We start from the raw sequence: 22,455 nt of genomic DNA on the forward strand, positions 1-22,455 counted from the left end.
TGAAAATGAGGCCCTTGACGGGAGGCGAATGGCTCAGGTAGGGGCAGAGGCGGGTGTGGAGCCTGAGTCTCTAGGCTGCATCCCAGTGCCCTTCGCGCTGGATGAGCCGCATGCTGCCTGAAGGTGGGCTGCAGAGAGCTGGGCGAGGAGGGGCGTTTGTGAGGATGGGGCCTGGCCAGCATCTTGCACTTGCTGCCATCTGTCCTACAGGCCTAAGGAAGATCCTGAAGGTGGTGGGGCAGGTCCCAGATCTGCCGTCCTGCCTGCCCCTGACCGACAACACCCGCATGCTGGCCTCGATCCTCATCAACAAGCTCTACGACGACCTGCGCTGTGACCCCGAGCGCGACCACTTCCGCAAGATCTGCGAGGAGCACATCACGTGAGTTTCCCGGAGCATTGTGTAACCGAGCGGGGGTCTGCTGCTGGCCTCTCGAAAGCCAACAAAGAGGCAAGGCTGGTGGGAAGGAAAGCTTGCTTTGTTTCAGAGGCCGGCAACCGGGGGGTGGAGGGGAGGGCGGGCTCCTGTCCAAAGGCTGACCTCCCCTCCAGCCCCACCACCACCCTGCTGACAATCAGTGGGCAAGAATTTTTATAAATGGAGGGAGGGGTTCTACACACAGAAACGGCACAGTCAGCCCTGGCAGTCACCTTCAAATTGGTCATCAGTGGTCTGACCAGCATCATCTTGCTTGTTTTCAGTCCAGTTAGTCTTTAGGGTCAATTTGTTTCCATTTCTCTGAGGCCAGTTCTCAGAACTGTGGCAGCATTTATCACGGCCACACTCCAGTCATCATGTAATTGACTTCTTCCACCTGGCGAGGGTTTCAGTATCTTTAAGACAGCTCACAGGATTTGGCTCAGAATATTATCTGTGACCCTTGAGAAACTAAAGGAGAAACTAAACCCTTGACTTAGCTTAATGACTAAACTATTATTATTTGGTTTCATTTGACTGCTTTCCTTTATGTCTGCATTTTCCCACTTCTCCGATCAAATTTGTTGTTCAGCTAAAGTTTTTCCACAGACCAAAGGCAGGTTGAAGACATGGTGGGGAAGGACCATAGGGTCCTGCTCCATTTCAGTCGGGCTCCGTATTAGTCAAATTTAGCAGCATAAAACCGGAGAAGGCAATGGCACCCCACTCCAGTACTCTTGCCTGGAAAATCCCAGGGACGGGGGAGCCTGGTGGGCTGCCGTCTACGGGGTCGCACAGAGACGGACACAACTGAAGCGACTTAGCAGCAGCGTAAAACAAGAAACATAATTTATTATCTCACAATAGGACAGCAATTTGGCAGAGGTTCGGCTGGGTGGTTCTGGCTTTGGGGCTTACAAATTAGCCACATGTTGTCCTGGGCTACTGTCATCCAAAGGCTGAACCAGGGCTGGAAGACCTTCCAGGATGCTGCGCTCATGTGGCCAGCATGTTGGTGCTTGCTCTTGGTTGGAAGCCACGGTTCCTCCCCGTGTGGATCTCTGCTCATGGTAGCTGGCTTCTCTTTTCCTTTACTCCAATAATCCTCAAACTTGGTAATTGTTCAGATTTCTGGGACTCAGTAGTCTGGGTTGTGGCTCAGGAAGCTGCATGTTTTAAAAGCACTAGGGGAGTCTTGGGAGGGTGGAAACTCTCCCTTCACTCTGCTTTCCTTTCTCTATCCCAGGGGTTGACAGACTTCCTGTAAAGGGCCAGAGAGTACGTTTAGGTTTTATGAAACATGTAGGTCTCTAACACAATGAAAAAACAAATAATAAAACTACTTTAAAATGTAAAAAACGTTCTCAGCTTCCTGGATTCGGGTCCCAGCGAAGTTGGCTCAGTCCCATAGTTTCCCCTGATCCCGACTTTGAGTCACTTTTAAGGCTCCTCAGGGGTTTGCAGTGGTCTTTTTCTACCTCAGCTGCAGTGTTTGTAAGTAACTTGTCTTTCATGAAGGCCCCAACTGAGTTCCAGTAACTATCTCCCAGCCAGTTAAGTTTGGATAGAGGTTTGCCTGTGAACGCTGTCTCTGTGGTCACCTGGCACTGAGTGGGGGGTCACCACCTTCAACAAGTGGAGCCTGAGGCTGCCACCTCCCACCCCCAGGGGGTGCTTTGTCAGGGGCCAGGGACTGGGTGGAGGTTCAGATACCAGCTGGCATTGGTTTAAAGGGCAGACCTCAACTCATTATTATTTTTTTTTAATAATTTGTTTATAGCTTCTCTGGGTCTTCGGTGCTGTGTGCAGGCTTTCTCTAGTTCCGGCAGGTGGGGGCTACTCTCTAGCTGTGATGACGGGGCTTCTCCTTGCGGGGCACAGGCTCTAGGCGCAAGGGCTTCAGTAGTTGCGGCTCTCAGGCTCTAGAGTACCAGCTCTAGTTGCGGCACAGGAGCCACAATCAGGAAAGGCTCTGGGTTCCCCAGCACCGAGCAGGAAGATGGAGCACAGGGCACGGATTGTCTGGGCTGCATGGGCTCTCGGAGCTCCCAAAGCCAGCCCCTCTCCCCCAGATGGACTCACCCACTCACCCAGCCAGAGGCAGAAGTGGGACCGGAGCCCAGGTGTCTGACTCTTGCGCCATGCTCTCCTTTCACTTATATCCCTCCGCTTTTACACTGTGCACGTCTGCCCTGATCTCCCACAAAGAACAAACCTGGGCGGATCTCGGAAGGATCGGGTGTCCCCAGACAGAGATCTTCCTGTAGAGTAGATGATAGTGGATTTTGAAAGCAAGACAGAACCTTCCAGCCCTTCTAGTCCAACCCCTCTCCCTAACTCAGCGGGGGAAAGACTAGGACCAGACAGGGGAGCGACTGGGCCAGGTGGCGTCATGATTCAGCCGCATCGGGGAGGCAGGTGGTGTGCCGGACACCATGGTAGCCCTGTTGTGCTGTGATGGCTGCTGTCCTGTCCCAGCAGACATCCCAGCTTCTGGGAAGCCTGTTGGCTGACAGCTCTCACCTGTCACCTCTCTTTGGGGACTTGGTTCAGCTAAGGATAGCTATTCACCTTCCCAGGGCAGCCAGCATCCAGTGGTTCGTCCCTCACTCCAACTTGGAACAACTTTGAATGGTTTCTCAGCTCTGGAACTCTTTGCAAGCTGAGGCTTTGTCATGACTGCATCGCAGTCCAGCACCTCCTTCCATCCAGTCCTGATTTCTTCCCTTTCCCAACAGATGTTGAACCCGAGATCTCTCCCTAACAAACGTCCTGAGTGTCAGTCCTCATCTGGGTGGGATTCTGGAGGAACACAACATCTGGCACATCCGTTATCTATCTCATCATAACTCTGAGAAGCAATAGTGCTATCCTCAGTTTCCAGATCAAAAGCTGAGGCTCAGAGAGGTTCAGTGACTTGCCTTAGGCCATATGGGTTGTGGATCTAGGATGCACAGCCAAATCTGTCTGCCCCCAAATCTCCCACTCCTCTGACCACACTGGCCTTCTGTTTTAGGGGCACGTTTGACCCCCAGGACATGGACAAGAACGTGATTGCCATCCAGACGGTGTCGGGGATCCTGCAGGGCCCCTTTGACCTGGGCAATCAGCTGCTGGGACTGAAAGGTGTGATGGAGATGATGGTGGCACTGTGTGGCTCGGAGCGTGAGACGGACCAGCTGGTGGCCGTGGAGGCCCTCATCCACGCCTCCACCAAGCTCAGCCGTGCCACCTTCATCATCACCAACGGTGTGTCACTGCTCAAAGAGATCTACAAGACCACCAAAAACGAGAAGATCAAGATCCGCGCACTGGTGGTGAGTGGGCTGGGTACCAGACACTGCACCAGGTACCAGGGATGCCAGAATGAATGGGATGTGGCCCCTGTTTTTGAGGAAACCAAGCCACCCACAGGCCTCTGCAGAGCAGGGTGATAAGCAGAAGACTGTGAGAATGTGGATTCAGGATGGGAGACCATGCTACATAATGACTGTCTCCTTAATTTTTTTTTTTAGCCATGGGGTTTGCAGAATCTTAGTTCCCCCAAAAGGATCAAATGCCCCCTGCATTGGGAGCAGAGTCTTAACCATTGGATCCAACAAGTCCCTGCTCGACACCTTTGAACGACTCAAACGCTAATGAGCCTTTGTCCAGCAAGTACTTTCAGTGCAGACTCCAAAAACTCAGTTTCCTTACTTGGTTTCTATATAGCACAGTTAAACCTATTGCATTTTTTCCCATTTTCATTGTATAAAAATCACTTTCGTTGACCTTTTTCTTGTCAACAATTACAGTGAAGATTTGAGTCATTGATCTGTTTTTCTTTTTTGGTTTATATCATTTTTTTTTTTTTTTTTTAAACTGATTTTAGCTTCTACCATTGTGAGTTTTCTCTTATGGAAGACAGACTTTTCTCCCCCCCAGCAAGAGTCCAGTTTTTCCTGGGTAAAAATCTGCACATCTGAATCTTCCCCCTACAAAGTGATTTCATGGCCAGGTTTTGTGCCGTAAGTTTTATCCTCATGTGCCATGAGGTTTCAGTTGTGTTAGTATTTGAGCTTCCCTAGTGGTTCAGATGGTAAAGAATCTACCTGCAAGGCAGGAGCCCCAGGTTCAATCCCTAGGTCAGGAATATCTCCTGGAGTAGGGAATGGCTACACACTCCAGTTTTCTTGCCTGGAGAATTCCATGGACAGAGAAGCCTGGTGGGGTACAGTTCATGGGGTTGCAAAGAGTCGGACACGACTGAGCGACTAACGCTAGTATTATCCTAGCTGATTTTTCAAACCGACACTACACAAAGCACCTACAGGGACAAAATAGTGGGCAGGGGGCACGGGGTAGAGTAAAAGCCTCCAGCTTTGTGGGCATCCACCCTAACCTGGAAGCCTCAGGGAAGGCATCCTGGGAGACGTGACACCTAACCAGAGTTCTGTAGGATGCAGAGAGGTTGATCCAGGCAAAGCAAGGGGGCAAAATATTCCAGCATCAGAGACGTGTTTGAGCAGGGCCTGGTCCCCAAGCCTGGTGTCTCTAATCTTACAATCCTCCCTCCTCCCCAGGGACTCTGTAAACTCGGCTCGGCGGGCGGCACAGATTATGCTCTCAGGCAGTTTGCTGAAGGCTCGACAGAAAAGCTGGCCAAACAGTGTCGCAAGTAAGGGTTTTCCTCCAAGCCCACCATCTCCTCTCAGGGATGTGCCCTAGCAGACGCCAGATCCTGAAAAGCCGCCCACCTGCCTGCTCCCCTGGATCGCTTCACTATTGCCCGAGCCTCGGGACCCTTCCCCAGAGCTTCCCCTCCCCCAGGTGGCTGTGCAATGCATCCATAGACACCCGGACCCGGAAATGGGCAGTGGAGGGCCTGGCCTACCTCACGCTGGATGCCGACGTGAAGGACGACTTTGTTCAGGACATCCCTGCCCTGCAGGCCATGTTCGAGCTGGCCAAGGCAAGTGTGGCCCTGACCTCTGGCCCTGGGATCTGCTGGATTCAGGCCCGCGGTCTGTCTGCTGAGCCTGGGAAATTGGACATCCTCCCTTCCTCATCCCGACTCCAGCCCCTTCTCACGTAAACCTGGGTTGGTCATTTCCCTCTGTCTGGTCCTCATCTTTCCTGACCGTGAAATGGACTCACAACTCCTCATGCCTTCCAGGCAGTGGGAGGAAGAATAAGATGACGGTAGTTTTTTTTCCCTGGAATCCCTTCCGGGAGTGAGGTCTTCAGGGACCAAGAGGTCTTTTTTGGGCCCCTTCCCTCCTTCCCAGTCCCTCCCAGATGCCTTTCTTCCTCTGTTGGGCCACCACCGGACCCCCCGCCCCCCACCAATGGCTCTTTCTCACCACAAAAGGCAGAAGTGTGGGAGGGCGTTTCCATCAGAGGCTGTCCAGGTCCCACCCCATCCCACTGGGCTTTTGAAAGGAGCACAAAGCAATGGAAACACTCAGAGGACATCCATGCATGCTCTGGGTGCTGTTGAGGGGGGCAGGAGAAATTCCTGCCGCCCCACGCGAGCAGAGCCAGTTCCTCTGCCTCTGGGCCTCGCCAGCCACGCGAGGGAGCCTCTGGGAAGCAGTGGTTTGTTCTCAGGTTTCCTTTCTTCCTGTCCCCACCCCCCGCCACCATCACCATCCACCACCTCTGTCTCCAGACCCCTGACAAGACCATCCTGTACTCGGTGGCCACCACCCTGGTGAACTGCACGAACAGCTACGATGTCAAGGAGGTCATCCCCGAGCTGGTGCAGCTGGCCAAGTTCTCCAAGCAGCATGTGCCTGAGGAGCACCCCAAGGTGGGGATGAGGATGGCTGAGAGCGGGAGAGGGCTGTCCACACCGGACCACCAGAGAGGTGGGACGGAAAGTTAGTGATAGTCGGGTGGGGTGTGTGTGTGTGTGTGTGTGTGTGTGTGTGTGTGTGTCTGGGAGGATTTGGCAGATGATGCAGATAAATTCAGACGGTTAATAAGAACCCACAACACAGGAGACCCAGGTTTGATCCCCGGGTCTTAAAGATCCCCTGGAGAATGAGATGACAACCCACTCCAGTATTCTTGCCTGGAGGATTCCATGGACAGAGGGGCCTGGTGGGTTACAGCCCAAAGGGTTGCAAAGAGGCAGACACAGACTGGAGTAACAGCACGCACGCATGCAGATAAATTGAAGAGGATCGTGGTCAATTTCCCCCACTAGGTGGCACTTGTGTTTTTTCTTAGTTTAAATGCTCCACTGAGGTGGAGGGGGAATCAGCAATTTGTAGTCTGGGAAACCAAAGGAAGCCGCCAGGAATGTTTTGCAACTTATGTGGTTGATTTCATGGACACAAGACAGTTCGTCATAGTTCATGTTTTCAACATTCATACAAATTTTACTTTCTGGGGTATCTGGATTTTGGTGTGTTACATTAACTATCAGAGGCTTTTTATCCTGTGCTTTAAAAAAAAAAATAGTTACAATCAGAATGTATCTATCATCTTGTATCCAGTTTGGGGAAAATACTTCAGGTCTTTAGGCATGCAGGATCTCAGTTTCCTCAGCAGGGGTCGAACCCAAACCCCCCTGCAGTGGAAGTTTGGAGTCTTAACCACTAGAAGTCCCACTGAATAGTTTTTTTTAATTAATTAATATTTATTTTTGGCTGCACTGGGTCTTGTTGCTGTGCAAGGCTTTCTCTAGTTGTGTCGAGCGGAGGGCTACTGTTCATCGTGGTGAACAGATTTCTCATTGCGGTGGCTTCTCCTGTTGCAAAGCACAGGCTCTAGGCCAATGGGCCTCGGTAGTTGCGGCTCAGGGGTTTAGCTGCCTTTCAGCGTATGGGATCTTCCTGGACCAGGGATCGAACTCATGCCCCCTGCATTGGCAGGCGGACTCTTAGCCACTGGACCACTAGGGAAGTCCCTGAATAATTTTTTAAAGCTGCATAGGATTTCATGCAGGCAAGGGCATATAGCTAGTATGTTCTGCCACTGTGAAGTTCAAAGGTGGCTACCAGAGACTGTCCACAGCTGTCAGCAGCCTCTTCTCAGATGCTCTGAGGATTATCTGTGAAAAGTGAAGTGTCTCAGTCCAACTCTTTGCGACCCCATGGACTGTAGCCTACCAGGATCCTCTATCCATGGGATTTTCCAGGCAAGAGTACTGGAGTGGGTTGCCATTTACTATTCAACCCTGAGGCTGACTCTGGGTTTCTGGCAAAGTCCAATCCATTGTTTTATCTGCTCTCTCCCCTCTCACTCTGCTCCCAGGCATAGCCTAATGGAAAGCCCGCCTTTTGCAAGAAAAGGAACACACAGGTCATCTAGTGTTTGGGATGATCTTCCTTATTCCAGGATTGATCTCCTTGCCACCTTTTCATCTCCCCAGGACAAGAAGGACTTTGTGGACATGCGAGTGAAGCGGCTTCTGAAGGCTGGCGTCACCTCGGCGCTGGTCTGCATGGTGAAAGCAGACAATGCCATCCTCACCGACCAGACCAAAGAGCTGCTGGCCAGGTGCGGCTGCAGTGGCCCGCAGCTGGGGCCTGAGGGGCCTGCGGGCAGGAGGCTGGGTGGGGACATAGAGATGGCCTGGGGAGTAAATGAGGGAGGGAGCCACTGGGGTCTGGAGAGGAGGCTGAAGGGGATCCACACGGAAGAGTGACGTGTCGGGGTGGGCTTTCCCAGGTGCAAGTTTGCATTGGGAGGAAGGAGGTCACTGTCCGTTCTGGTGACCTGGTTCCCAGACCCTGACATGCCAGAGGGGAAAGGCACAGTTTCCGTACAGCCTGATGGAGAGGCAGACAGGTTCACAGCTACAACGCAGCGGGTGCCTGATGGGGATAAACAGAGCACAGGCAGAGGCAGCCCACTGGCCAGAGGGGAGGGTATGTAGGTGGGCAGCCAGGAAGGCCTTCTGGAAGATGTGACAACTCAAGGAAACCCTGGAGGAAAGAAAGAAGCTGCTCACATGCAGCGCAGGGAAGGGGGTCCAGGCGGAGGGAATAGCATATGCAAAGACCCTGAGGATGGAGGGAGAAGGAATGAATGAGGTCACAGTTCTCCAGGAATGTGTCTGGAGCATGGAGTGCACACGGGAGGGTGGTGCTAGATAAGACCAGAGAGGAAGGCAAGGGCCAGATCATGGAGTTCGAGAGTCCCTCCAGGCGGAAGAATTTCTCCTGGGTGGTGGACTGTAGCTTGAAAGGTTCCTTTATCCATGGGATTTTCCTGGCAATAATACTGGAGTGGCTTGCCATTTAGTTTTCCAGGGGATCTTCCCTGGGATCGAACCTGGGTCTCCTGCATTGCAAGCAGATGTTTTACCATCTGAGCCACCAGGGAAGCCTAGTGAGCCACTTGGTATCTCCCTAAGTAGGGATGGGTCCACTTTTTGCAGCTGCCTTTGGCCTGTCTTCCTCCCCAGCCACTCAGGTCCATGGCATTATCTTCCCAAGGTTAGTTCTGGGGCAGGTGCACACTGGGAGCGCTTCCCAGGGTTTTACTGGGTCTCACTTGTTGGCCTGCTGATGCCTGGGAAGGGCGTGCTCACATCCTGCATGTCTTGTATCCTTGCCCTCCAGGGTATTCCTGGCACTGTGTGACAACCCAAAGGACCAAGGCACCATTGTGGCTCAAGGTGGTGGTAAGGTAATTGAGATGGGGTGCTCCACTGGGGAGGACCTGTCTCACATGTATGTGTATGTGTCTCTGTGTGTATGTGTGTGTGTCTGTGCATGTGTGTAATCTGTGTGTATGTGTGTGTGCATGATCTTTGCCTGGCCCAAGAATCATGCACCCCCTGCCCCCACCCGACCTCTTGGAATACGGTTATTCAGGAACCTGTGTTGTCTGTGCCTGAGTCTGTGATGTGTCATGGGATTTACTGTGGAATCCCATTTATCCTCCTTGCTACTGGAAGCAAACAGTGCAGATAGAGACCATGGGCTTTGCTGTGGGAGGCTTGTCATTGAGTCCTTGCTTGTCCCTTTTTAACTGCATAACTTTGGGCAAAGTACTTATCTCTCTGAGTCATAGTTTCCTCTCTGTAAAACAAGGGAAAACATCACACAGTCAGATTGTAGAATGTCACAGGATTAGAGAAAATACACTTAAAAGTGTTGGCTCATGGGAGGTGCTCAGTGAATGGCTGCTCTCATGATTAGCTGTGACTTAGGTAAAAAGGAAAACATCAGCGTCTTGATTTTTCCAAAAGCCAAACGAATGTATATGGGTTGGGGAGAGTGCCTGCGGAGGCCTCCATGTGTGCTGGGGACCAGGGGGAGTGAATTGATGATTAAGAATTTAACTGTTTTCTGTGATGTTCAGGAGTTGACTCTGTTGCTGAGTCTTCTTGAACTTCTGATGGAACAGACAGTGGCTGGACAGGGACGCTGGGGAGAGAGGCTTCTGTATATGTGACCGAGGAGTGCTTCTGCCCTTTCCTTTCAGGCCCTGATTCCCCTGGCTTTGGAGGGCACAGACGTGGGCAAGGTGAAGGCAGCCCATGCCCTAGCGAAGATTGCTGCAGTCTCCAACCCAGACATCGCCTTCCCCGGGGAGCGGGTGAGTGGCTGGGGGTGAGGGGCGGGGGCATGATGGGAGGAGTCTGCTCCCAGGGGCCTTTCTCCTTGTCACCCTCCCCCTGGCTTGGGAGGGGGCATGGTGCCATCACAAAGAGGGCGATGAGTTGGAGGGGCATGGATCCCAGCCCTGGCTCTGACAAACAAGGCTGCAAAGTAAAGGAAATAACCCCACCCCTCAGGATCATTGTGCAGGTGGAATCAGACAATGGGTGGGCAAGTGCATTGGAAATTCTAGAGCCGGGCACCTGACTAGTAAACTCTAGTACTCTAGTAAACTCTGGTAAATGACTGGCAGAGATGGTCTCCATCTGATGGCACCTTGACCCCTTCCTCGTAGGTGTACGAGGTGGTGCGGCCCCTCGTGAGTCTCCTGAACACACAGAGGGATGGCCTCCAGAACTATGAGGCTCTCCTAGGCCTCACCAACCTGTCTGGGAGGAGTGACAAGCTCCGGTGAGTGCGGGCGTGGAGGGGACGGGTGGAGAGCGGTGTCCGTCAAGTGTCGGAAATGTCCCAGGAACTGTGTGTGCGCGCCTCCGAGGACTAGCTGGAAGGGGAGGGATGTGAGTTAGCACTTGGAAAAATTCCAGTTGAAGGTGCAAAGCCGAAGGAGACTGGAAAAACACGTCCTTCTGAAGTAGTAAAAGAGATATCAGGTGAATGAGGAGTGGGATAAAGTGTATTCCTCCTTGGAAGCAAGGGGATGGTGGAATTGCGCTGAAATTCTTTAAGTGGCAGAAAACTCAACTCCAGTCGGTCTCAGCATAATGGGAATTTAATGATTCAGGATATTGGGAGTCATAACGACTCATCTAGGATAATCCAGACTCAGGGGCAGCTTGATGCAGGGCTTATAAGGCTCTCCCAGAATCTACTACTCTCCCCCTGTTCTGTCTGTATTGTCTTAATTCTCAGACAGACTTTTCCTCTTTCTCATGATCACATGAGGGTTACTCCAGACCTCACATCATGGTTTCATCTCCAGCAGGAGAGAGAAAGACATTCTCCAGCGATAATATAGGAGGATCACCAGCTGGGTGACATGTTCATCTGAGATCCCACTGCTATGGCCAGGATGCTGTGCTCTGTCATTGGGGACCCCTCCTGGGGGTGGGATTGTTGTTGATATTGTTTTAGCCACCAAGTTGTATTCAACTCTTTTGAGACCCCATGAACTATAACCTGCCAGGCTCCTCTGTTCATGAGATTTCCTAGGCAAGAATATTGGAGTGGGTTGCCATTTCCTTCTCCAGGGGCTCTTCCCAATCCAGGGATCGAACCTGCATCTCCTGCACTGGCAGGCAGATTACTCACCACTGAACCACCAGGGAAGCCCAGGGGTGGGATTACCACTCTCAAAACGGTGCTGGCTGAGGATCTTGGAATGGCCCCTGGAGGCTAAAACCCCAAATGGTCTTTACAGAGGACTCAGCAGGCTCTCTTCCTCCACCTCTCACACCCTAGGAAGAAGATCTTTAAGGAGAAGGCCTTGCCGGACATTGAGAACTACATGTTTGAGAACCATGACCAGCTGAGGCAGGCGGCCACTGAGTGCATGTGTAACATGGTGGTGAACAAGGAGGTGAGGGGCTCAGGATGCGTGTGACCAAGGCGTGGAGAGGGGCCTGCATGACAGGTCACCTCCCCGAGGGGCCCCAATGGAGACGAAGGAAATACGCAAAGTGATGTTATCCCTAGCTGAAGCTTGGATCCCAAAGCTTGGGCAGGACTGGGGGTAGGGGGAGTCCCAGTTCCCCAAGTTATTTACTAAATAATCTCATAGCAAAAGACGAGGCCAGGGTCTCTTGGAAGTCAAGAGAGGTTAGACCATTTGCAGCTGTTGAAGCGCCACACATATAAAAAAATGAAGAAATGCAAAAAGTTGCCAGCAATTTTGGATTATGTTAAATGATAACATTTAATGACAGATCAGTGTTTCCATAGAAACTGCAATGCATTATAACACTGTTTGTCACAGATTAATTATAGAATTTGTAAAAATAAAATGAATTCAGACTACATCAATGGCTTCACAGTCCAGTACTAGGAGAAATCATCACCACGTGATGAATGAATGTCTCTTCTTTCCATCCTGGCACAGCACTGCTGTGCTGGAAGGTTGAACCTCACTAGAGGTAACAACAGGGTTGAAATCTGAGGCCCTTTGTAAATGTGAAAGTCTGGCCAAGTGGCCCTCCTGGGTCCAAGTGTGAGACCCACTTAACTTTTTTGGCTGTGTCCCGTGGCATGTGGGATCTTAATTCCCCAAACAGGGATTGAACCAGCGCCCCCTGCATTGGAAGTGCAGAGTCTTAGCCACTGGACCGCCAGGGAGGTCCCGCCCCTCAATTCTTAATTCAAGTCTTAGATGTTCTCACTGTTAAAGAAGGAAAATTTGATCCATGAAAACCTTGTAAAGTCAAAAGAAGGCTACCATGGTCCACCAGGGAGCTGGTCTGAGGCTGGGCTGGAGGCCTGGAAGCCACATGGGAGAAGAGCGTGTGTCCAGAGACAGCAGAGGGGAGAGTGATGGGAGGGGGAGCAGCTCTCCCCCTGGAGGACCAGCTGTCACAACAAACAGCCACATGAATGCTGGATAGACGAATCCCAACAGGATAGACGTTCATTTCTCCATTCAGTTCAGTTCAGCCGCTCAGTCGTGTCCAACTCTTTGCAGCCCCTCGGACTGCAGCATGCCAGGCTTCCCTGTCCATCGCCAACTCCCAAGGCTTACTCAAGCTCATATCCATCGAGTTGGTGATGCCATCCAACCATCTCATCCTCTATCGTCCCCTTCTCTTCCTGCCTTCTTTCCCAGCATCAGGATCTTTTCCAGTAAGTCAGTTCTTCGCATCAGGTGACCAAAGTATCGGAGTTTCAGCTTTAGTACCTGTCCTTCCAATGAATATTCAGGACTGATTTCCTTTAGGATGGACTAGTTGGATTTCCTTGCAGTCCAAGGGACTCTCAAGAGTCTTATCCAACACCACAGTTCAAAAGCATCAATTCTTCAGTGCTCAGCTTTCTTCACAGTCCAACTCTCACATCCATACATGACTACTGGAAAAAAACATAGCTTTGACTATAAAAAACCATAGATGGACCTTTGTGGGCAAAATAATGTCTCTGCTTTTTAATATGCTGTCTAGGTTGGTCATAGATTTTCTTCCAGGAAGCAAGCATCTTTTAATTTCATGGCTGCAGTCACCATCTGCACTGATTTTTGAGCCCAAGAAAATAAAGTCTTTCACTGTTTCCATTGTTTCCCCATCTATTTGCCATGAAGTGATGGGACCAGATGCCATGATCTTAGTTTTCTGAATGTTGAGCTTTAAGCCAACTTTTTCACTCCCCTCTTTCACTTTCATCAAGAGGCTCTTTAGTTCTTCACGTTCTGCCATAAAGGTGGTGTCATCTGCATATCTGAGGTTATTGATATTTCTCCCGGCAATCTTGATTCATTTCACATCATTTCTTGCTCACGTTGGGGTCAGGTGGCTCGCTTCCAAGCAGTGGCTTGGGGGTGCAGATTTGTTCGATCGTCACCCTGCCCCCATCCAAAAAAGAAAGGACCGTCTCCCCCGCTGCCCCTTGGGAGTGGTCTCCATTCAGATGGGGATGGGCAGACAGACCAGGGGAGAGGCTCCCCTAGCACTCTGCCACGGTGGCCTAGAAGTGACACATCCCTTCCCTTCATGTTCTATGATGAGAGCAAGGTCCTGGCCACAGTTAGTGCAAGAGGTGGGCATGTGGTTCTTCCGGGGCAGCAGCTTCCCTGTCACACATGTCCCCGTGAGGGGACTGTACTGAGCATCACTGCACTCTACCTCTGAGGACCACTGCTCCAGCTTCAGGGAGACGCAGGTAGAGGTTTATAACCTGAGCAGCTGTAACCTTTGACTCCTTTTAGCATTTCACTTCTAGGACATGTCACCCAGCAAAAATGCCCTTAAACTTAACCAACCAGGTTTTACTACAGAACAGAGGGGCAGGAGGCTCTTCTCCTGGCCCTGGGGGCCTTGGGAAGCCTCATCCCCCACATGGTAAAAGGTACAGCAGCTCTTGGCTACCATGTAAACTACCCAACTGCCCAGAGATGCTCTTGCCAAGCCTCTATGCCTTCAGGGACCGCAAAGGCATTTTATGGCAGACCCTGAAGGCCCATCTGTTGTGGGAGAAACAGTCCAGTCTTCTCCTAAGGGAAGAGATGAGGCCCTACGGGCAACATCCACCCTTCAAGAGTCTGTACCTGCCCTTTCCCCACGGGTGGAGAGCTGAATGTAAACAGAGGTGACAGCGAATGCTACGTAAGGAATTCCTTATTCTCTGTAACCTGTAAACTGGGGGAGTCTGTAGTCTTTTCATCTAGCTAGTCAGAGAAGACTTCCTGGAGGAGGTGTCAATGAGTGTGCTGCTCAAAGCAGAGCTCTGAGTGATCTTGAGTCAGAGAAATGGCTCCAGATGCGTCTTTCCCCTCCCCAGGCTGGGCAGGTGGGGGCCTTTTTCTCTGAGCCGCGTACCTGCCTCCCGTAGGTACAGGAGAGGTTCCTGGCTGATGGCAACGACCGGCTAAAGCTGGTGGTGCTGCTCTGTGGCGAGGATGACGACAAGCTGCAGAACGCGGCTGCGGGGGCCCTGGCCATGCTGACAGGAGCGCATAAGAAGCTGTGCTTCAAGATGACTGAAGTGGTGAGAGCAGGCCCTGGGGCCCAGCCCAGGCCCACTGCCCTGCATGATCCTCTGCGGGGGAGGCCAGCCCCCTGGGTATCTGTTCCTACCAACGCAAGGGGGAATGCTCATGCTGCAACCTCTACACTCCTTATGTGGACACCCTAAATGTGCGAACTCACTTTGCTGGTGCTCATAACTCATTAAGCAAGAATAATAATAATAACAGCACTAACTCCTGCCATGGAGCCCCTAAGCTCCTCAAGAGAAGCGGGGATGAGGATGGGGTACCATAGGAGCTCACAGTTTGGCAAAGAGGCTGTTAGAGTCTCTTAAGAGCGCATGATGGCCAGACCCTTTGTGGGGCTGTGGCTGTTTCAGCAGGTGTAATGAGAGTGATACGGACATAGCCACAAACAAAGGGGTGCAGAATGAAACTTTCCTTATTTCACCAAACTGAAGTTTGTGGGCATCATATTCACTGATGGTCAAAAAAGGTAAACATTTCAAAAAAAATGTAAACATTTCAATTCAAATGTATTAAAGCAAGTCTGCTTTAAAGGCAGGCTCTTCGGTGCTCTGTGACAACCTAGAGGGGTGGGATGGGGGAGGAGTCAGGAGGGAGATTCAACAGGGAAGGGACGTATGAATACCTATGACCAATTCATGTTGCTGTGTGTCAAAAACCATCACAATATTGTTAAGTAACTATCCTGTAATTTAAATATATATATATATATAAAGAATAAAAGGCAAGCTCTTTTAGATAGCCAGCTCAAGGTGGGGGTGTGTATGTGTGTGTGTTTTCTAAGTTCCATGGAGGTTTATACTGTCCTGGCACCAGGGGAGGGTCTCTTTCCTGGATATAGCTCATCCTGCTTGGTCCCTGGCCTTCAGCCCTTTCCATAAGGCAAGTTTCTCAAAGCTGTAAGGTGTGTAAGGGTCATCTGGAGGGCTGGTTAAAAAACTTTCCCCAGGATAATTCTGACTGAGTAGGTCAGAGGTGGCGTGCTTCCAGCCTGGGGACCACAGGCTGCTGCGCTAAAGCAGCATTTCTCAGGGCACATTGGTTGGCAGAAGCGGGTGTTATGCATGTGCCCAGAGTTAGAACCTCCTTTCTGAACACCCTCCATCCCCATTCCACTCAGTCATGCAGCAGGCCTGTCCCTCTGCTTCTCATGATGCTTAAAAATTAAGTGGATGAGTGGATGTTTATTCTGTACTATTTCCAGATGTGTGACTGTAGCTAAGTTACTTCCTCTCCCTGAACCTCAGTCCCTCCACTTACAAAATGAAAAGGACTGGATTATTTCAAGTCTCTTCTAATTCTCCAACTCCTGCCCTGGTAAGGAGATGGGCATCATCCAGCTAGTTCCAAGAGGCACAGCTGAGCATATGCTGAGTCCATAGAGATAATCAGATATGCACTTGCCCTTTCAGAGGTCAGAATCTGGGCTTAGCCAACGCCTTCTGTTTATCTTGTCCAGAATCTCCTTTCTCTGTCCCCTCCACTGCTTCCTCCAATCTGTCTTTATCCTTCTTCCTGCCTCCAGACAACTCAGTGGTTGGAGATTCTACAGCGGCTTTGCTTGCATGACCGGCTGTCAGTTCAACACCGGGGCCTGGTCATTGCCTACAACCTGCTGGCGGCTGATGCTGAGTTGGCCAAGAAGCTGGTGGAGAGTGAGCTGCTGGAGATCCTGACGGTGGTGGGCAAGCAAGAGCCGGACGAGAAGCGGGCAGCAGTGGTTCAGACAGCTCGGGAATGTCTCATCAAATGCATGGATTATGGCTTCATTAAACCAGTGTCTTAGACAGGGGCCCAGAGGGAGACTGGGGCTGCTCCTGTAACTGTGCAGAGTTCCGAGCTGAGAACTCTTGGGGTGTCAGTTCCATTAGGGATCATTGCAACCACGATGAGGTGTCCATGTAAAAGAAGGACTGTGGATTGTCCCCTGAGTTGTACATCTTGCCTTTTGTTCTAGGAAAGTTTGCATATTTCATTAGCTCTCTTGCTCCTTAACATCTGTCAAGTTCCAGAAATTCGTAGAATAATTTTCATCTGTGATTAGGAAGACAGGTTGGATAATTCTTTCTGTACCCATTCCAAAGGCCGGGATAATGGGCTGGAGTTCTTTACATTTTGGAAAATGGATTGTGTGGTGAAGTAGGAGCTAACAGGTCCTACTTTAAATATGTAAAGTAGTGTGACTATAAAGGTTAGTGCTGGTGTACCTGGATGCTGATCTGTCTGGTTTTTATATCCTGTCTCCCCTGCTGTTTGACTACGGCTGCCTGGAAATGCATGTTTCAGCAGCAGTGCCCGTCCCAGACGCGTGCGCATTCCTTTCACTTAACTATGGTGGAAATACAGCTGAGGTTCAGTAGTCTGACATGACTTTTGCAATTTGTTCGGGGAAATCTTCTAAGCAAGATGGATGTGATGAATATAAATAAGATCAACTCAAAGCACTTCAAGTGAAAAAAAATTTCATTGGTTCATATATTTTATCAATGCAGGGAAAGAGTTGACATTGTTAGAACTAGAGTTCAAATATTGTCATCCATATTCTTTTTTTTCTGTGTGAGGGTGTTTTTCTGTCTCTCACCCCCCACATCTTGGTTTTTATTTCCTCCGGGTTGGGCTTAATTTCTGGCAAGCTCTTTCCATGTGGTGAGATAGTCCCCAGAAGCTCCAGATTTCCATAGTTGTTTTTTTTTTCCCCCCGTGACTTGTGGGGTCTTAGTTCCTTGACCAGGGCTTGAACCTGGGTCCTTGGCAGTGAAAGCACATAGTCCTAACCACTGGACCGCCAGGGAATTCCCACACAGTTGTTATAGTTCATAATTATGCAAGAGAAGAGAAAGGATCATTCTCAGTGACCCAGCAAAATTCCCAGACGACTCTGATATGTCTAGCATGCATCACGTTTCCATATAGCACATTAACAGAATGAGGAAAAAAATGATTATTTTAATAGAGGCAGGGAAAACACTGGATAAAATTAAACAACTCATGATAAAAATTTCAGTAAACTAAAATTAGGAGACTTCTTTAGTCTGATAAAGATTATCTACATAAAAGCTGCAGTTCAAATGATATTTAATAATCCACCTGAGATTAAGAATGAGACAATACTTGGTATTACCAATTCAATTAGGCTTTATATTGGAGGTTAAACTAGTACAATAAGAAAAGAAAATGAAAAGCAAAAAGACTGAAAATCAAGAAATAAACCTTTCAAATTATTCACACAACAGGTCTGTACATGTATATGGGAAAAGTCTACAGATAAACTCAGAAATAATAAGTGAATTTAGATACAAGGTCAGCTTACAAAAATCAATTGTATTTCTGTATACCTGTAATGATTAGGAAATATAAATGTAAAAGATGATGCCATTTACAATAACATAAACCACATCAAATACCTAGGAATAAATCATGTGAAAGATGTTGAAGGGCTCTACATAGAAAACTATAAAATATTATTTAGAGAAATAAAACCTACATAAGAGAGACATTACCACATTCCTGGACTGGATGACTCAACATTCCATTGGAGATGCAAAATCTTTACAAATTGACATAAGGATTTCATTAAATGATAATCTAACCTGAGCCTTTGGGGGACAGAGATTGAAAAGTTGTTTCTAAAGTGTATCTGAAGGACTTCCCTGGCAGGCCAATGGTTGAGACTCCTTGCTTTCACTGCAGAGGGCGCGAGTTCAATCTCTGGTGAGGGAACTAAGATCCTGCAGGCCCCATGCATGGCCAGAAAGTTAAAAAATAAACAAAGTGTATTTGAAAGTGCAAATAGTCGAGAACAGCAATGCCTATCTATTTAGAAGAAGAATAAAATTGGAGCAAACTTTGTGAACGGGCATGTCATAAAAGAGGCCAATAAGTATATGAAAAGATGCTCAATCTCACTAGTCATCCAGGAAATGGAAAATGAAAGTATCATGAGATGCCATTCTAGACTTATCAGAATGGCTAATATTAAAAACACTGACAAAATCAAGTGCTGGTGAGAATGTGGAGTCACTGGGCCTCTTACAGACTGCAGGTGGGAATTTCAATTACTACAACTGCTTAAGAAAATGTATTTGGCAGTATCCCCTAAAAGAGCCAGCAACTCTTTCAAGTATAGAGTCAACAGATATAGATATTTATGTGCACTAAAAAGCATGTATACAACAAAAGAGAAAATTTCAATCACAGCTCCCAAGTGGAAGTAATCCTAATGTCCATAGAAAATGGATAAATTGTTCCATCCTCATACGAGAGAAGATGACACACCAATTTAAGTGAATAAACTACTGCTACACACAATAAGGAAGCTGAGCACTGAAGAATTGATGCTTTTGAACTGTGGTGTTGGAGAAGACTCTTGAGAGTCCCTTGGACTGCAAGGAGATCCAACCAGTCCATTCTAAGGGAGATCAGCCCTGGGTGTTCTTTGGAAGGAATGATGCTAAAGGTGAAACTCCAGTACTTTGGCCACCACATGTGAAGAGTTGACTCATTAGAAAAGACCCTGATGCTGGGAGGGATTGGGGACAGGAGGAGAAGGGGACGACAGAGGATGAGATGGCTGGATGGCATCACCGACTCGATGGACGTGAGTTTGAGTGAACTCCGGGAGATGGTGACGGACAGGGAGGCCTGGCGTGATGCGATTCATGGGGTCTCAAAGAGTCGGATATGACTGAGCAGCTGAACTGACTTACTGACATGCAATAAGGAGGTAGCTTACATAATATTTCGTGAAAGGCGCTGGACTTAGCACCATGTACTGTATAGTGAATGATTCCATTTGTAATAGGTTCAAAACCAGGCAAACTAGCTTATGGTATTCAAAGCCAGGATACTGTTTACACTACTTGTAGGGAAGAGGTAGTGGAGAGTGATGGAGAAGGACTCTAAGACAGCGTCTAATTTTTGGTCTGGATGGGTTCACTTTCATCAAGCTTATGATTTGTGCACTTTTCTGTATGTTATTTCATTCCCTGGTGACTCAGATGGTAAAGACTCTGCAATGAGGAAGACCGGGTTCAATCCTTGGGTTGGGAAGGTCCCCTGGAGAAAGGAACTGGAGAAATTCTCCAGTATTCTGGCCTGGAGAATTCCACGGACTGTACACGCAAAGAGTCGGACATGACTGAGTGACTTTCACTTCAAAAAGTGAATACTGTTTTTCTCTTGATTGTGAGGATTACATAGAAGAATTGATCTCAAGCAACTGGTGCGTAGTATATGACTACTCAATATTAGTTAGTTCCCTTCCTTTCATCCGATTAATATTCCCTGTTCCTTAAGGTACAGCGCCCCAGTTGACTGATGTGTACTTCAACAGGTCAGTCAAGGGAATGGGGGACTGGTGAGTAAGCCAGTTCATATTTGCAAATTCACTCAAGGAATGGCAGCCACCTGGCCTCAGTGTGTTTAGGAAATGTAAGGGTTCTGGGCAGGAGAGCTAGCAGTGGTGAAATGGAGAAGCATCCATTCACCGAGGTTCCAAGGCAGAGTGGCTGCAGGGCCATAGAAGCAGGAGCTGGAGCTGGAGCTGGGATTGCACTCAATGACACCGGAATCTTATGGTACTCTTACTTTCCCAGAAGTGCAGGTTCCCATGACCTTCTCTTCAGCCTTCTTAGGCCTGTCACCTCCTTCTTTTGTGTGGTTCTGCCAAAAGCCACTTTGGCAGTGATCTTTGAGGTTCTGAGGTCTGTGGGTTTCCCTCTTACAGCTGAAGTTCAAAACCCAAGCCACTGAAACATCAGGGTAATAGATTTCCTTGTGGTTCATAAAATCTTCCATAAAAGATTTCATGTTTTATGAAAGGTTTTAGTGCAAACAGCCACACCACTAGCCAAGGTTCTGGGATCCAATGTAGGTAAGTGAGTTCTGGGTCTTGGGGAGAAATGAAGTGAAAATCGCTCAGTTGTGTCCGACTCCATGCAACCCCATGGACTATACAGTCTGTGGAATTCTCTAGGCCTGAATACTGGAGTGGGTAGCCTTTCCTTTCTCCAGGGGATCTTCCTGACCCAGGGACTGAACTCAGGTCTCCCACACTGCAGAGCAGATTCTCTACCAGCTGAGCCATGAGGGAAGCCCAAGAATACTGGAGTGGGTAGCCTATCCCCTCCCGACCCAGAAATTGAACCAGGGTCTCCTGTATTGCAGGTGGATTCTTTACGAATTGAGCTATCAGGGAAGCCCAATGGTACAAACAGGCTCCTGAAATCATTTTACAGTAGGCTGTGTTCCAAATGATGGCCTGTGAGCTACTGTCTTTGAAGTCATTGAAGATACCAGCATTGGATGGGGTGGGCAGGAGGAGATTTCTTCTCCCATTTACTCATGGCAGGAGTGAGGGCTAGAAAATGCATCTCTAGGGCAGAAATGTGTCAGGGAGCAAGGGGGTTGCTTAAAGGTGGGTTGAGGATGTTCCCTGGGGTCTGGGAAGGGCAAGTGTTAGGACATAGTTCAGGGATTATTGGGTTACTGCTCCTAGGAATTGGTTGTTGTTGTTTAGTCACTGAGTCACGTCCCGACTCTTTTTGTGACCCTGTGGACTGTAGCCCACCTGGCTCCTCTGTCCATGGGATTTCCCAGGCAAGAATACTGGAGTGGGTTGCTACTTCCTTCTCCAGGGGATCTTCCCAACCCAGGGATTGAACCCGAGTCTCCTGCATTGGCAGGTGGAGAGCCACCTGGGAAGCCCCTACAGAGTTGGTAGCTGTTCTGTTTCTTTTAAAGTACCAGTGATACAAATCCCAGAACACCTACGCACCCACCCAAAGAGCATAGTTCCCATGACATTCTGACTCCTTCCTTTTAGTCCTTCTTGAAAATCCACCACCGAGCTTGGGGACTTCACCCCAGTGAAATTCTAAGTGTTGCCAGGTTTTCGTGTAAGATTCTTGTGGTGGTGTGGGGAGCTGTGATTCTGTTGTGGTGTGAGTAGCTGTGACTGGTGGATGACTCATATAGCCATCCACGGTTACCAGTCACACTGAGGTTGTAACCCCATTTTGCTTTCTGTACAACAAAGTTTTGTAAACATACTCTTAAAAAAAAGAAGCAACAGAGACCATGGGAAAGAACGAAGGGGCTCTGCAGGCGCCTGTAGGTGGCAGTGCAGGGCGCGCACTGGCCGGCACAAGGGGAACCCAGCCCCGTTTCTTGGGGATGGTGTGCGAGTTCCAGGTATCACACCAGTAGGGAAGGTCAGCAGCGCTTCCTGGGTAAGAAATGTTCATTTAAATGAAACATAAACTCTCAGACTCTTAAGAAACTTAGCAGAAGCACAAGTTTTATTATCTCCATGCATGTGGGAGACAGGAAAGAGCTTCTTCTCCTGGCTTGAAAAAGCAGATTTGTAAGTGCATATGCCTTCCAGGAAAAAGGTGTCAGTTTAAATATTATCAGCGCTGTACGTCATTTAGTTAAAAGAAACCAATCAGACTAAAAAGTCTGCTAAACTGCTAAAACTGCTAAAAAGCAGTTTGTGATTACTTTCATAGGAGACATCAACACTCTGAATTCCAGGAGTCTATACAATTCTCCTTTGTCAGAATAACATTTAGAAAGACAGCTTTCTGAGTCATATCTGCTTTTTATGCAGCTCTTAAGGTATAGGAGGTCTTCCCTGGTGGCTCTTAAGGTATAGGAGGTCTTCCTTGGTGGCTCAGATGGTAAAGAATCCACCTGCAGTGCAAGAGACCTGGGTTCTGAGTTGGGAAGATCCCCTGGAGAAGGGACCAGCTACCCACTCCAGTATTCTGGCCTGGAGAATTTCA

General features: G+C 49.1%; 1 protein-coding gene across 1 annotated transcript in view; it reads left to right on the top strand.

Annotated features, from left to right (window-relative positions):
• Window positions 1–16,877, top strand: part of UNC45B (unc-45 myosin chaperone B) — a 30,707-nt gene extending 13,830 nt beyond the window's left edge. Inside the window, exons 9-20 of the mRNA XM_055577290.1 lie at window positions 211–382; window positions 3,435–3,735; window positions 4,981–5,075; window positions 5,228–5,369; window positions 6,069–6,209; window positions 7,779–7,906; window positions 8,974–9,040; window positions 9,842–9,955; window positions 10,313–10,428; window positions 11,440–11,557; window positions 14,509–14,664; window positions 16,197–16,877. Coding sequence (XP_055433265.1) covers window positions 211–382; window positions 3,435–3,735; window positions 4,981–5,075; window positions 5,228–5,369; window positions 6,069–6,209; window positions 7,779–7,906; window positions 8,974–9,040; window positions 9,842–9,955; window positions 10,313–10,428; window positions 11,440–11,557; window positions 14,509–14,664; window positions 16,197–16,457 — 1,811 coding nt within the window. The 3' untranslated portion in view covers window positions 16,458–16,877. The remainder of the gene's footprint in view (window positions 1–210; window positions 383–3,434; window positions 3,736–4,980; window positions 5,076–5,227; window positions 5,370–6,068; window positions 6,210–7,778; window positions 7,907–8,973; window positions 9,041–9,841; window positions 9,956–10,312; window positions 10,429–11,439; window positions 11,558–14,508; window positions 14,665–16,196) is intronic.
• The last annotated feature ends 5,578 nt before the right edge of the window (window positions 16,878–22,455 follow it).

This window comes from Bubalus kerabau, chromosome 4, assembly GCF_029407905.1.
Source record: "Bubalus kerabau isolate K-KA32 ecotype Philippines breed swamp buffalo chromosome 4, PCC_UOA_SB_1v2, whole genome shotgun sequence".
Lineage (NCBI taxonomy): Eukaryota > Metazoa > Chordata > Mammalia > Artiodactyla > Bovidae > Bubalus > Bubalus kerabau.